General features: G+C 41.3%; 1 protein-coding gene across 1 annotated transcript in view; it reads left to right on the forward strand.

Annotated features, from left to right (window-relative positions):
- The window catches only part of ARMC2 (armadillo repeat containing 2), a 56,867-nt gene that overhangs the window by 26,008 nt on the left and 14,784 nt on the right, over window positions 1-16,075 (forward strand). Inside the window, exons 10-12 of the mRNA XM_010004351.1 lie at window positions 2,719-2,939; window positions 8,402-8,547; window positions 11,475-11,574. Of these exons, the coding sequence (XP_010002653.1) occupies window positions 2,719-2,939; window positions 8,402-8,547; window positions 11,475-11,574 (467 nt within the window). The remainder of the gene's footprint in view (window positions 1-2,718; window positions 2,940-8,401; window positions 8,548-11,474; window positions 11,575-16,075) is intronic.

The raw sequence follows: 16,075 nt of genomic DNA on the forward strand, positions 1-16,075 counted from the left end.
TAATCTCTTTTTATAGATACATTTTTTTTCAGTAATTTGCCTAATTCCTTCATCTTTCTGACTCTGCCTCTGCAGTGTCACAGAGAGTAAATCTGTGTTGTTTAAAATCTATCTACTTTTCATCGTGCCCCTGCTTGCACATTTGAAGGATTTGTAAGTTTCTACAGTCACCTGACCCTCCATCCTCAGGATTTTTAAAGCCCTAATTAATATCACATATCTCTGCCTTCTCTTCAGACTGCGGCAACTCAGCCTTTTAGCTCCCTGTTTGACAGGATATTGTGTCATTGTCTCAGTTGTTGCAGCTTTTAATAGAATCATACAATAGCATCATAGAATGGTTTGGGTTGGAAGGGAACTTCAAGATCATCCAGTCCCAACCCCTTGCACAGGCAGGGACACCTCCCACCAGCCCAGGCTGCTCCAAGCCCCATCCAACCTGCCCTTCAACACTGCCAGGGATGGGGCAGCCACAGCTTCCCTGGGCAACCTGGGCCAGGCTCTCACCACCCTCACACTCCACAATTTCCTCCTCATGTCTCACCTCAATCTCCCCTCCTCCACTTTTCATCCATTCCTCCTTATCCTCTCCCTCCCTGCCCTTGTCCCAAGCCCCTCCCCAGCTTTCCTGGAGCCCCTTCAGGCCCTGGAAGGTGCTCTAAGGTCTCCCTGGAGCCTTCTCTTCTCCAGACTGAACACCCCAACTCTCTCAGCCTGTCTCCAGAGCAGAGCTGCTCCAGCCCAAGGATCATTTTGGTGGCCTCCTCTGGACTCTATCCAACAGCTCCATGTCTCTCCTGTGCTGGGGGCTCCAGAGCTGCACACAGTTCTCCAGGTGGGGTCTCACCAGAGCAGAGCAAAGGGGCAGAATCCCCTCCCTGGCCCTGCTGCCCAAGCTGCTTTTGGTGCAGCCCAGGACAGGGTTGGTTTTTGGGCTGAGAGTGCATATTGCTGGCTCACATTGAGCTTCTTATTTCTCTACATCTTCTCCAGTGTCAGTAGGTGCTTGAGATGTACAGAACAAACCTGTCTATAGAGGTCACAAAGTGTCTGCATCAAATTTCACAGAACTGAAAACATGCTGTCTGTGTTGTTTGACATCATCAGGAAGGATGTTCAAACAATTACTGGCTTTTTTAGCTGCTGCTGCCCATTGAGCCAGTGGGTTTGGATTGTCTACAACTCTAAGGTCTCTTTTGTGATTGTAACAACTTGTAAGTGTGAGGAATGTGAAGAAAATGATAGTGTGTGAATGATGCTCAGTATTGATTAATTGTCATTCCTCTCATTAAAACTGCATTACATTTAATTAATACAGCCCTTGACCTTGCAAGCAGTGGTTGCATGTGCGGAAGTTCAAGCATGTGTGTATCTGCTTAAATAAGTTCATGGTCTTCAAGTTCAGTATGTGAGTGTTGTCAGAAGTAAAGTCCAGATAAGCCTTTCCAGTAGTAAGCTCAACAGGAAAGGACTCAGAAAAAAGAAAACAGCCCAAATTGCAAACTGACTTTGGATACTGGAAAGTAGGAGATGAGCGTCATACAGAACATCTAGACAAGATGAGTGGATCTCCCTGTGTAAGCAGAGGGTTTTTCCTTTCGTTTCCATTTTCACTCATTTTTCTCTCACTTGCTCTTTTTTCCTTGTATTTAAAAAACTGGTGAAGAAAAGAATGCTTTTGGTAGGGTTTTGTTTGTTGGTTGTTCAGCCTTTATGTTTTGGACCCACCTTACCCAGCTGAAGACACAAACCCAGATTCTTGTTGCAGACACTGTGTTGTATGTAGATTAAATTCCTTTTTCTACTTCTGGCCCTGTGAACTATTAATGTGTAGTAGGGGCACCTCCAGCAGAAGAAATAAATTAACCATTCATCCCAAAATAAACAACTATTCAAGACTCTGTTTGATTCTGAGCAGAGCAGGAACCTGAAGCTGATTTCTCATGTTGCCACAACCATGTGGATGTTGCTGGCTGCTGAGAGTTGGTGAGGGTGAGAGTTTGGGCAAGAGCCTGGAGCATGTGTCCTTCATCCATCCACACTCATATACTTGGAGAGAGTTTCAACTTGAGACAGAAAAAAATGTAGAAATCTCTTAAGCTTAATGAGACGGGAAAGTGTTTTTATTCAGCTTGAGGGAACACAGGAAGCAGAAGGAAATATCAGTTTTAATCCATTAGTAGAAATTCAAAAGTAAAACATTGACAGTGGTAGCAAAATCAAAACTTCTACAGTGACTTTACCTACATAGAAAGTAAATTAAAAAAGGCTACAAATAGACATGAAATGTGATGTTTGAAATAAGCACCTGTGCTTCTTAGTGCTCCATTTGAGATGCTTTAAGACATTTGATTTTTAAGAAATTGGTGGGAATAAACCTCTTCAGAATATCTCAGGTTTAGTACACAATATTCCAGGCACACACAGGCACTTCTGCAAATCTTGACTAAGGATTTCAATGGTTGCTGCTCTGTGTTTACAGCTGGTGTTGGTTCTTGAAGCCTGGGAGAACAAAAGTCAGGTCCGTTCTCTTATTCATCAATAATTGTTTCTTGGTTTCAATCCAAATTTCCAGTGTTTCTTGCCCACTTATTAAAAATGTATTAGAGTTCAATTGGGTGGTTTCTTTTTTTCATAATTGTTAAATCTCTTCAATGACTGGACTGTGTTGAATATAAATGTTAATATTAGGCTTCTGAAAAATTATTTTCCTTTCAGATTGTTTGTTGGAGGTCCTGAGAACTGAAGATCTACTCAAAAACAATGAAGCTCTCCTGTATTGCATGAGAGCTATAAAATTCATGTCTGGAAATGCAGTACTCCTTAAGGAAATGGTCAACAAAGGAGCTATTGAAACATTGCTGCAATTAATGAAGCAGATTAATAATATAAAAGAAAATGACACATATTTCTTCAGCTTGGGCCACCTATTAGTTCAGGTTAGCATTTACTTTTATTTCTAACTGCACACACTTCAAGGGCAGATTAAAGATGTAATTAGAGGAGCTGAGCTGAGCCCATGTGCCAGTGACAGAGTCATGCCTGTACTTGAATAGGCTCTTTTAAGAAGTTGACAAGTTGATCAGGACCTAAATTTATCACAGATATTTTTGTGTAGTTGATTTGAAAAGCTTTAGAAATTCTGAAGTTAATAGAAATCTTTTTATGTACCTAATAAAACCACTTTCTTACTATGGCTTTATGGTGCTGACAACGTTCTGTATACTATGGTAAACAGATAAAAATGTGTTCCCTCTCTAAATTCTTTAAACTGAAGTAATAAATACAAACCTGTTCACAGAAAGGTTTTTGTTACAAGAATAATGCATTTTAAAAAATGCGTAGGAAAATACACCTACGTTTCCTTGACAAAGTGTTTTTGAAGCACTGTAATTTAAGGAGAAGGCAGTTATAAAAACCAATACTTTTTGAAGGCAGCAAACTGTCTTTTCACATACGAGGCACTTTGAGTGATGCCAGTGGAAACTAATCCTCTGCCCTAAAACTGTTTAAACCTCCATGTTTCAGGCAACAAATGGTTCTGTAGCTAAATCTGAAGTCATGCAAAGGTGATGGGGTTTTTGTGTCTGTCAAGGATTTGTCAGGTAGATGCCTGGCATCTTGGAAATGACTGATGTGAAGACAAGTGAGTGGTGTAATTGCCAGTTTTTGGGGGACTTCACAGGAAAATGAATGGGATAATTTTATAAGGTAGCGTTTACACTAAATTTCTCTACTAATTATGCCAGATTTCTTTAATTCTCTACTAAGAGAGGATTTTAAGCTGCTTGAAATCTTGTGAGAAAGCAGACAGGTTCCATCATCATCATGTTACCGTTACTGATTTTGGTCTGTTTATTTTAGTGGAGCTATGAGGTGTGTCTCTCCAGAACAGTGGATAGAATCCTAATACAGGCATTAAAAGATTGGGAGATGCTACAAAACACCAAATGAAATTATGTGCTTTAAGACCTGCCTTTGGCTAAGGAAGCTCCAAAGTGGCAACTTGCTAAGGATTGAGATAATATGTGATGAAACTTGAAATTTTGTGCCTGTGTTCCTGTTTTCTTTCCCATCTGGTCCTGTCATCATTAAGTTCCTGTTGGAATCACACGATACTCTTTTACACACTTCTGTCTTGAGAAGTGGGAATGTTAACTTGTGGCCCTGTGAATTCTCCAAACAATGCTACAATCATCTGTGCCACTTTGTTGCTAACATACCTTCTATCCTGTACAAAAATAATATGTGAGATTTCCAAGCCCTACTTTCCAAGGGAAGGTGTGCAAACTCCATGTTGGCTCACAATCAACATTTTAATGCCTGTATTTTTCTGGAATGCTGCTAATTAGACTTTGAGAGTCCCACAACTGCTGCAGTGCTGCTTTGGGCTGTCAGATTTGGTAGAAACCCCCTTTGAAAAGTATTGAGGAGGGATGGGGGGGTCCAGAATAGATTCTGTTTGAGTATATTTTACAAGGTGATAGTGACTTAAAACACCTAAACTATAAGGAAAATTAGCTTAGATGAAGGAGTATGATGCCTCATATACAGGAGCTGTGCAGTCATTTCAGTGACTGGAAATACAGGTTGCAATTTTGTGTAGGCATTTTAAAACCTGAAGTAGAGATATGTATCCTGTGTCCCTTTTAATGTCTATATAGTTTAAAAATATTTATCCTCCTGAGAGCAATGGCAATGGTTAAAAGTGAAGTAAGTTACTGATGTTTGTTGGCTGCTCTTGGCCTTAATCTTAGCATACGCATAACAGGAATCCTGTTGAGTTGAAAGAGATGGAAATTTGTGTTAAATAGATAGAAAAAGAAGTTTTTGCCAGTTAGAGCAAAGTCCCAGTAATGTCCAAGTAATAAAAGTAACTAATCAAATGGTTTTCAGCTGTTAGACTGCCTAGCTGAACTTCCCCACAACTTTCCAGAAATGTTTCTTCTTCTATTATTTGTAGGTGGGTAAATTTATATTTTAAATCAAGTGTTTAATGTGCAAAAGGAAAATGTTACATTTTACACTCATATAATAATGTTACTTTTTTTTTCCTCATTGTTATCTCTGCTGCTTTCAGTGTGATTGGAAGTGTAGTTAATTTGTTTTGTACAATTTGACTAGACTGGCTGTTTCTAAGAAGGCCTTGAGTATGTTGTGGAGAAGTCAATACTGTCAACTGTCTTTTCCTGAGGTTGCTGTTTCACTTCTTTGCATTCTCTTCAATAGTAGATACTTCATTTTTCTTCCTCTGGTAAGAAAACAAAAAAATCCTGCTGCTATGCAATTCCTGTGTGACTTCCTCATATCAGTTTCTTCAACAAATCAACATTTAGTCCATGTGAGTTAATTGTTCAATCATCATGGACAGCTGTAGGAATAGTTCTGTTTTCAGGGATATGGTATCAAAGGCAGTTTTTTTGGTGATTCATGTCTTCTGAATAAAGGAAGCTCTTTTTGGCACACTTAAACTTGCAGCAGAAGGTCAAATAGCCAGTGACATACAGAAATAATAAATAAATACAAGTCTTCAGGACTAGAGACCAAATTATATTGGAGGAGAAAAGCACCTTAATTAGTCACAGTGTTCTCTGTGGGAGGCTCTGCCATCTCTTAGTCCTGATAACTGAACTATCTCCATTAACTGGGACCAATGGGAGGTGTCCCTGCCCATGCAGGGGTTTGGAACAGAATGATTTTTAGGGTCCCTTCCAACCCAAACCAGCCTGTGATTCTGTGAGGCTCCTCATTCTTTAACTGTGGAAGTGCACAGTCACCAGATGGCAGTGTTAGACATCGTCTTGCCAGGTCCTTGTTACGGGAATAAAATCCCTCACTGATCACTTTGGACAACAGGTTTGATGCAGAAATCTCACATTACCAGACTAAAAATGTTTGAAAACTGGCTTCATCCTGGCTCAAACCCGGACAGTTTGTAACAATAATTGTTTCTCCTTAAGAGAGGACATGAAACCAAGGTAATATCTGACTCATTTTGTGATGCTTCACTTTGTTGTCTGATCATATTTATAAGGAAAATGGGAGCACTTACTCAGCAGCCAAGGCTTTTTGAAGTGTTGCTGTCAAGACTTAACAAGTATTCCAAGTTCCTCAATTGAAAACACTTAAATGTCTTCTTTACTTAAAAATAGCATTTGTCTGCTGTTAAATTTTCTGTTTGGGTGAATTTGATCTTTCATGTGGCAACAGAAGGATTAGGGCTGGTGGGGATTGCTAGAGCTAATGGTTAAGCATTTATCCCTGAATCCTGGTGTCTGCTTGAAGCAATCAGAGTATCTCTGGAATTCATCTCCTGTCTGGCTAGCTTCTAGGATTTTTTAATTTGTACTCTTCAGATTTCACTTGGGTACTAGCTGTTCTTTTGTGGATAAACTTCTGAATTTCATTGTCTCACACATGTAAGTGTGTATGTTACTTTGCATTGCTTTTATTTTCCAACTTGTCTTTGGCAGTGAAAAAATGTCTTCTCTTTTTGAAGACCTCTGTGCCATCCCCTGTTGATATTTGTACTTTTTCTTCCTCATCTAGTATCTAAATCCTCTTGCTGCAGTGAAAAGTCCTTGTCTGGTTTTGAACAACACTTGTAAAGTGTGGTTTATCCTTCATTTTCTTTATTGTGAAGTTTAGCTAGAGCTCAACAAATACTATCATAAGCTGTTGCAAACATTTTGTGGGAGAGTGCAAAGTCAAGTCTTATGTGTCAGTTCCATTTGGCAGGAATTTTTCCACCAAAACTTTAGAATGGCAAATGATTTGATCAGAATGTTTGTATTTGGAAATATTTCTCCAATATTGTGCTGATTTTTGAAATATCATGACCTGTGAAAGAATGCAAATCTAGAACTGGATGCTTTGCAGTTGTTCTGTTGAAAATAAACCTCCAGGGGTCTCCCTAAAATTGAGGTGAATGCAGATGGTTTCCATAGGTTCTGTTTATTCTGAATATAATATACATGTCATATTTAGTGCTGAAGTTAAATCCATTCACATATCACATTATCACCTATTTTTCCCCCCTCTCCACCTTACTTCTCCATTTTGATTCATTGTTCTTGCTCCTGTTGTTCAGTAACAGAATATCTTGACTTGCATTTTCAGTCTCCCCTTGTGTGGTAACTGAAGATTTTTTTGTCACATTTGTTGAAGTGGGAAGGGACCTTTGCAAGCTGCTGGTGAATAACAGTGCATAGAATCCTGTGAACAAAATCTCCTTCAAACACAACAACTTAATGTGCACTTTGTCAGATTTTTCCTTTAAAATTAGCAGCTGTATGTCTCTGAACAAGCAGTCCCATTCAGTGATGAAATACTTCATGTCTAGAGGTTTTTGTGATAACAAACCATTTGAATGGGTCGACTTTGTGCCTTTTCAAGCTCCATTTAAAACCAGATTGATGTTAAATACCTTACTCTTAGAATAAGGAAGATTTTAAGAATTCCCATAGTGACACCAGATGAAATGAGTTTACATTAATTTTATAGTAAGGTCTGGTTTAAATCAACAATTAACTTACATGTCATGGCCTGTCTCACCTTGGCATTTGAGTTCCTTTATCTTGGAAAAGAACCAAATAATTTCAAAATATACAATAGCTGATTCATTTTGCGTATCTACAAGCGACAGATATTTGATGCTTAAAACTTTGAAATAGAGCAGTATCATCTGAAAATATTTTGGTTTCTCGAAAATAAACTTGAAGACTTAAACTTTTCATTTTTGTACTGTTTGAATGCTGGGTATCTCTTGATCTTGATTAACTTTTAGATTTTTTTAATAAAAAGGAATTGTATTGTCTTTTCAAATAGATTAATCTTAGTTTGCAACTTAGAGTTATTCTCAAAATATGTGTCATAGAACCATGGAATGGTTTGGGTTGGAAGGGACTTTCAAGATCATCCAGTTCCAACCCCCTGCATGGGCAGGGACACCTCCCACTAGACCAGGTTGCTCAGAGCCCCATCCAACTTACCCTTCAACATTTCCAGGGATGGGGCAAAAATTAATTAGTATCAATATTAATTTGCAAAACTTAAATGTGAATTTCCAAAATCAGATCTAACGCCGAAAAAGAATAATCCCTGGAACTGTCCACAGCGTTTCACCTCCTTGCCATGTGATGTGTGCCTGTATACATGCATACAAGATTTTAAAACATATGAAAGATGATGTTTCAAACAGTTATATCCATATACACAATTTTGTGACTCGCACATTTCCTGTTGTAATGGCTGGGTAGATACACACCTCCAGAATGCTAACGAGGCATCAGGCTGCCCTTGACGTTAGAAAGGAGAGCTGAGCTTTGTTATGTTTTCAAACCAGCATGGATTCTGTTGTGGACAGCTGTGATTAATGAATCTGTAAATATTTGATGTGCAGCTGACAGCTACTCTGAGAAACTTGGCTGATTTCCCTCCAGCAAGACATCAGCTCCTCTGCAGTGCTGCAGCCCCTGAGCTCTGCCTGGCGCTGGAGCTACGGGCCAATAACAAGGATGTGAGCGCTTACATTGTCAGGATATTCAGGTATGTCCAGGACACCGAGCTGTTTCTGGGTGCTGTCAGGTGTTACTGCTTCTGGTGACCTTCAGAGAGGGCTGGGGCAAGCATGGAAATTGGAAGGTTTACATGGAATTCTTTTCTTTAAAGCTCTGTGTAGTTCTTAATGATTTTGTATGGTAATTGTGTCTTTATTAGTGCTGATAGAATTTCAGCTCTGGAGCCCCCAACATAAGAAGGACATGGAGCTCCTGGAGAGAGTCCAGAGGAGGCCACAAAGATGACCCTAGAGCTGGAGCAGCTCTGCTCTGGAGACAGACTGAGAGAGTTGGGGCTATTCAGTCTGGAGAAGAAAAGGCTCCAGGGAGACCTTAGAGCACCTTCCAGGGCCTGAAGGGGCTCCAGGAAAGTTGGGGAGGGGCTTGGGACAAGGGCAGGGAGGGAGAGGACAAGGGGGAATGGATGGAAAGTGGAGGAAGGGAGAGTGAGGTGAGACATGAGGAGGGAATTGTGGAGTGTGAGGGTGGGGAGAGCCTGGCCCAGGTTGCCCAGGGAAGCTGTGGCTGCCCCATCTCTGGCAGTGTTGAAGGGCAGGTTGGATGGGGCTTGGAGCAACCTGGTCTGGTGGGAGGTGTCCCTGCCCATGCAGGGGATTGGTGCTGGATGGTCTTGAAGGTCCCTTCCAACCCAAACCATTCCATGTTTCTATGACATATCGTGTGGTCAAACCCAGCAAGTATCTGTGTTGAAGTTCCATTGCAGCAAAACTTACAGACTTAAACAGATGTATAATCTGAATAGACTGAACATGTTCCTTTCAAAGAAGCTGCCTGAAGTTACTGAGGAAGAAGAATATTCCTTCTACATTACTACAAGAAAAAACAAGTTCAAATCTGTGCTCTGTATTGAATAGCATTTTTTTTTTCTGTGACTGCAATTTCCAGGAAGCTAATTAAATTCATCCTATGGCTAATTTGCATCCCTGGAGCCAGCAGTTCACTAAACTTAAGAAAAAAAAATTGAAGCAGCAGGAAACTTTAAATAAGACAAATTACTTTTGCTCCATATTGAAGTCTAATCAAATAAACATCCTTGTCAGAATTACAGTGTAAATATCTATTACATTTCATTACAAACTCATTACCCCACTTTTCATGGCATTTTCCAAGTAAAAGAAATGCTCTCTCTTTAGAAGAAGTAAATATGCTCCAAATCCTGTAAGCATTGATAGAACTCATTTTTTAGGAAAACAAACTAGAGAGACAGATGTGAACAAGGTGGGATGGAACTGGGCAAGCAACTCACATGCTTTACAGGCAGCACAAAGGACCAGATTTGCCTGGTTTTAGCTGTGGAGAGGAAGGAATGACAGTCCCTTATGCAGCTGCTCTTCAAAGCACAGCCCGAGCTCATCTAGCAAGGAGAATGTGATGGATAATTTGTAGGGGCTGAAGAGGAAGAGAATTCCATGGCAGAATGTCAGTGAACAGGGAGTCACAGGCAACGTGACTCAGTAGAGTAACAAAGCAGCAATGGCAGCTACTTCATCCAGAACAGCATTCGTAAGATGTGCTTATAGCCCAGCTGCTCCTGAAATTGCTGACAAGTCAATTTCACAACTTCTTCAAAATCCTTTAAGTTGTCTGCAAATCAGTTTAGCATTGAATGTTGTGACCTGGTGCTTGGAGACTGGAAGGTTTTTTTGACTGAGAAACCAGTCAGGCTACAAAAGGCTCTTTTTGGGTGATTCACTCACACTGATCTCCCTCTAAAAAGCACATTTTGGGAAGCAGCCACTGAGCTACTCATAATACTGAGACTCTCACTGCTTCCATCTGCACATTCAAGCCCTGACCCCACAGATTAATCTCCTCAAACACTCTGACAGCTCAAAGCAGTGGACGCTGATCACGTTTTATCTCCTTTGTATTTTATTTCATAATAAACCATCCTCGATATAACTCAGGCTAGTGCAACTTCTCTCATAAATTTATACAGAATATGGCTTAAAATGGGCTTAATCAATAATGAATAATTTATGCAGCTTTAATATATAAGAAATGGTACTTTAAAAATCTCAGTCTGAATCTGTGGGGTCAAAGCATGACACAATACAACACGTTTTCGACAGAGATGACAAATCCAAGCGTGTATGACTATGATTAACAATTTTACCATAGAACTATCTTTGTGTCTCTGAACTCTCTCCAGAAGCTCCATGTTCTTCCTGTGCTGGGGGCTCCAGAACTGGCCACAGTTCTCTAGGTGGGGTCTCACCAGAACAGAATAAAGGGGCAGAATCCCCTCCCTGGCCCTGCTGCCCACGTTGTTTTTGATGCAGCCCAGGACAGGATTGGTTTCTGGGCTGCAAGTGCAGCCAGTAGGAGGTTCTATCCTAATAAGAGGTGTTATCCTAGTTTGTTCCTTTATTGCAGTAGTTCTGGTATGACCCAAGCATGCTCAGTTCTCTGTTTTGTCACAGTCAAGGTGAGCAGTGTAGGACTGGAGCAGCTGTTAGGAGTTGTGCAGAGATAAAAGGATTTCTGCAAGAAGGTGGGTTCTCCGTGTCTGCTGTGAGGGGCATGCTCAGTTAGTGCTGTCCCATTAGGAAGGGACCCTTCCTTTCCTCTCCTCTCTGACTTCCCATGTCACCTTGAACTTAAAGTTCTCCCCTCTCTGGCTAGGAAGTGCCAGTGTTAGCACACCGTGCCCATATGGTGGGAGACTGGGAAGCTCCTTGTGCTTCTTCCCATCATTCACTCTGGCAAGGACAGCCTGTTGTGCTCTTATTAACTGCCTGTGCCTCTCCTACAAGTCAGTGTTGGCTTTCATTTCATTTGTTGGAAAATAGGCCTCTGAAAGTCAAAAGCAGTGATTTAAAAAAAAAAAAATCTTTTGTGGGGAAAAAAAAAAGTGCTTTAATTCCTTTATTATTATTTTTTGTACCTTTGCAGCAAACTTTCTTCTTACAATGACTTCTGTGCAGCTTTAGCAGACTGCTCCAGATGTTACATCTTATTTTTAGCCCTACTAGACAAACACCAGAAGCAGCAGGTCAGTTTTTTTCATCTCTTGATTTTTCTGTATTAATCCTCTGATGTGTCTGTGTATTATTGTGTATCAGCTTGTTTCCTGTGACCTACTTTCATGCATTCACCAAACCAAAATTTAAAATTGTTGACAGCATTTCTAAACGATGAATAATTGAAAGGAAATAATTTAGATTAAAAATTCAAAGCAATATATAGAACAGATAGCTGATTGACTTGTCTGTCCTTTGGTTGTTTAGTCCTTTGAGTACTTTTCTCTCCAGCTTGTCACCTCACCACACACTTTGGTGTTGTCAGCAAATTTGCTGTCCAAGAATGCAAGTGTTAGTTGTCAACTCAGTGAAGCCCTGCAGGAACAAGAAAGAGGGACATGGTTGCACCCTTTTTTTCTGTAGTATGTAACAAATACTTGAGCTGTGAGAAGGACAAATGTTTTTCCTGAGGTGCAGTTGTCACTGCTCATCTTTCTTTTAAGCTGCTGACAGCTAGTGAGTTCCAGGATGAGTTGGTATGTGCTGGAAAGAAAACAAGTAACAGCAGTGTGAGTAAAATTGTCTGCTGTGTGAAGGAGAAGCAGAGGGGAGGATAACTCAGTATTATTAACTCCAAGCATTACAAATCCTCAGGTCTAAGAGCTGGTAAGTGAAGAAAGGAAGTGGGTGCCTTTTTGGATTTTTCAGGTTGCTGAGTGCATGGGATCAGGTGTTGGATTTTTTACCTGCAATCGTGGCAGCCAGAAACAGAGTGGGACAAAAACAAAAGAAAACCAGCATTCAGATTTTCTCAAGCTCTTTCATAACTGTGACTTGAAAAATAAGTATTAAATATTATGAAAATAAAAATGTGAGCACTGGAAATAGGATGAATGACTTGCTCCCACCCCAGGCACTGAATTTCACAGCTGCCACTCAAACAGTCTCTGTTCTTCTCACAACACTGCAGTTCCATCTCTTTTTTTTCTCAGCTCGTTTTCTCTCTTGGGTAACAGAGTCAGAAGGAATGGGAGACCAGTAATTTAACTCTATGAGAAAGACTGTTGGGGACGTTGAGTTGGCAAGACTTTCTAAATTCCATGTGTCTTAGGTAAAAAGAGGCCTGCAGAAGGTTGGGAAAGGTGGAACAGGCTGTCCAAGGTGGGGGTGGTGTCACCATCCCTGGAAGCGTTTAAAAGAAATGTTGATATGGTGCTTAGGGACATGATTTAAGCACTGAATGGGTTAATCAGGTTATGGTGGGGGGATTTAAGTTATGGTTGGACTTGATGATCTTCAAGGTCCCTTCCAACCAGGATGATTCTGTGGATCTGCAAGATAGGGCTGGGGAATTCCTTTTTGAGTCATCTGAATATGTGTTGTCTTGGACTTCATTCCTGGTTGGCTTTGGAGCTTACTGGTGTGCAGTAACAAAAAGCCCTTGGTGGCTGCCATATGGCATGAAGGCTGTCAGAAATGTTCTTGTAGGGCCTTTATCTGGCAGGATGAGCTCTGCATGGTTCTGTTTCCAGCACTGCAGACCACTGCCCACCTGCAGAACTCTTTTAGCAAGGTATTGTTCCCCTTCTCTGGATCATTATAATCTCTAAGCTTTTCAGATGAGCTATGTAAAGGATTACTTCCTCAGCTGTGGTTAATGTCCTAAGTCCCCAGGAGGCCATGTTTTTGGAACAGGGAGATGGCCTAAATAGGGCAGTAGCTTCTGTCAGTAAGTCAGGGAATTACCTGAGCTTAGGTGACCTATTGGGGCCCTGCCAGCTTCCCTGTAATCTTCTCTCAGTGCACAATTAGGAGGCTCTTTCAATCCTAAGTGCACAAAACACAAGGTGCAATAAAAAAATTGCATAGAAGAAATATTTTGCCTGTTGTATAGAAAAGTCCCTTTATACTTTAGTGTCACTACTTTTTAAAGTAAGAAACATTTGCTTCTTCACATCCTGCACAGGGTGCAGCAATGGCCTGTTCAGCAAAAGAATAGTCATGTTGAGTCACATAAAAGGTTCGTCCAGCCCATTATCCATACTTGGAAGTGGTGAAAATCAGATGCCTAGAGGACAGCAAAACCAGAGCAAGCATCTCTGGTCCTTCCTGTCCTACCTACCAAACCTCCAGCTCTTTCCATTTGGGAAAGTTCCTCAGCCAGGTGTTGATCTCTCTGTATGTAATAAGCCTCAGAGACCTGAACTCTGTGTCCAGTTCTGGAGCTCTGAACCCAAGAAGGATATGGAGCTCCTGGAGAGAATCCAGAGGAGGCCATGAAGATGACCCAAGGGCTGGAGTAGCTCTGCTCTGGAGCCAGGCTGGGAGAGTTGGGGTGTTCAGCCTGGAGAAGAGAAGGCTCCAGGGAGACCTTAGAGCACCTTCCAGTGCCTGAAGGGGCTCCAGGAAAGCTGGGGAGGGGCTTGGGACAAGGGCAGGGAGGGAGAGGACAAGGGGGAATGGATTAAACTGGATTTAGATTGGACATCAAGAAGTTCTTTACATCTGCTATTTTATTACCAGCTGACTACAAATCCTTTTTCTGCTCTTCAGGCAGCCTTCCTCTTTGCTGCTTGGAGTATCTCCGTGTCATCAGCAAGCTCTTCCACAGCACTGCTGTCACCCACTTTACCTTGTTTATGGCCAAGTTGAGCACAGCAGCTCCCTGCACAGAACCCAGTGGAAAACCAGTGGTCATCTTCTACCATTGCAGGAGCTGCTTACTTGTTGTTTTCCATCCTCTAATCATTTCTGTCCAGTAGGACACTCTCCCTTGCAGCATGACTGCTTAGTTTCACTAGGATTTTGGTGAGTGACACTGTCAGGAGTCTCCTGGAAGGCCACATGGGGGATATTTGGGATTCCTTGACACACGTCTTCACTGACACCATGAAAGAACACAAGATTTGGGCAAGTCAGGAGTCTTAAACCTGACTGCATTTGCCAAGTCATTCTTTTTTATGGTTTCTTCTCATTTATCTGATACAGACAACAGGCTTGAATCACACCTGGATCTTTTTCTAGTAATAGATTTCATGTTTGCTACCTTGGCAGCCCTTGGGCATCAAGGCTGTTTTGGGAGGTTGCATATCACTGTTAGTGATTAAGCTATTTAATTAATTAGTTCTTTTAGAACTGTTGGGTGATTATCCACTCATGGTGATTTGTTACTGTTTGTTTTGCCAGTTAGTTCCTTAAAATGGTTTGTGGTTGCTTCAGTTTTGGATGGATCCTCAGAAGAGCCTTCCCCAGAGAAGGCTGTGAAACTGGCACCTCCCCAGTTGCTTTCCCAGTGGGCATGAGTCAGTGCAAAGATCTCATTTAGCTTCTCCGCAATTACATTTTCTTCTTGGAATGCTCCTACTTTATCCTGATCATCAATTAGTTCTGCGTATTCTGGCAAGCTTCCTGGTCCTGATACATTTGGAAAGATTGGTTATTATTTTTGCACTCCTTGCATCAGCCAGTAGAACTGCACTCATTTACACTGATGATCTGTGTGCTGCTTTACCTATTTGGTTTAACAATTGGTTTGTCAGAAACAATATATTTAATGAAGAACAGACTGATGTTGCCTTGTCATCCTCTCTAAGGAGATGTCTGCAATTGTAGGGTTCACTGTGCCTGGATCTGCCCAGCTTTCTTCCCAGGTTCTGGGGCCCAAATCAGTTCATAGTCTTCTGTGAGCAAGCTGGCTTCTGCTTGTAACACTTTCTCTTCTCTCCTTTCAAGAAAAACCCTCATTTTGAGGGCTGTTGAATGCCCCTTTTTGCTCTTTGGAGGTGGGGAAGGTTGTCACAGAAGGGGCCTGTAAATGCAGAGAATTTCTGCCCTTAGTTTCTGGCTTTGTTTGTTAGGTGAAAGCTCATCTGCATGCAGTGACTGGCCTTCCTGGCTGTTTTTTTTGGCTGCTTTATGGAGAATTCTGTGGTGAACTCACAGGAATCCACTCTTGGTCTGTTTCAGTCGGTCATATAACACCAGTCATGTAACACCCCAAAGCAAGCACAGACTTCTAACAATAAAGTCTGATATTGCAGCTGTGTTTAGTTGAGATACATGTTTGCCTCTGAAGTGCTCTGAGGGCGTTGTTGTCTTCTGAGAAACCAAAGGTGTTTTCATTCTTATTTTTACTGGGTTTTACGGGGGGTAATGGTGGGGGTGTATTTCTGTATCCACAGCTTGCCTCTACAGAAATGTTCAGCAGTGCTGACCCAAGAGTCCTGTGTGTTTTGGTCACTCACTTCTCCCCTCTTTGCCATCCCCCCTTGGGGCTGGGGACAGCTGCTGGTGTCACTGCAGAGAGGTCACTGAACTGCTGTCAAGGGGATAGAGAAATTGACCATCAAACAACCAAAGCATCAGATTTTTCTCCTGTGCTTTGTGTGTGCACGTGCATATTCATAACTGATCATTCATTCTCTCTGAATTAACATTATTTGTTTTTAAAAAAGAAGCATCCATTTTAGGATAAACATTCTGACAACTTTGCAGGATGTCCCTGCTGATAAATCTGAATTTCCACAGAAGGTC

This window comes from Chaetura pelagica, unplaced genomic scaffold, assembly GCF_000747805.2.
Source record: "Chaetura pelagica isolate M959 unplaced genomic scaffold, ChaPel_1.0 scaffold118, whole genome shotgun sequence".
NCBI classification, from domain to species: Eukaryota; Metazoa; Chordata; class Aves; order Apodiformes; family Apodidae; genus Chaetura; species Chaetura pelagica.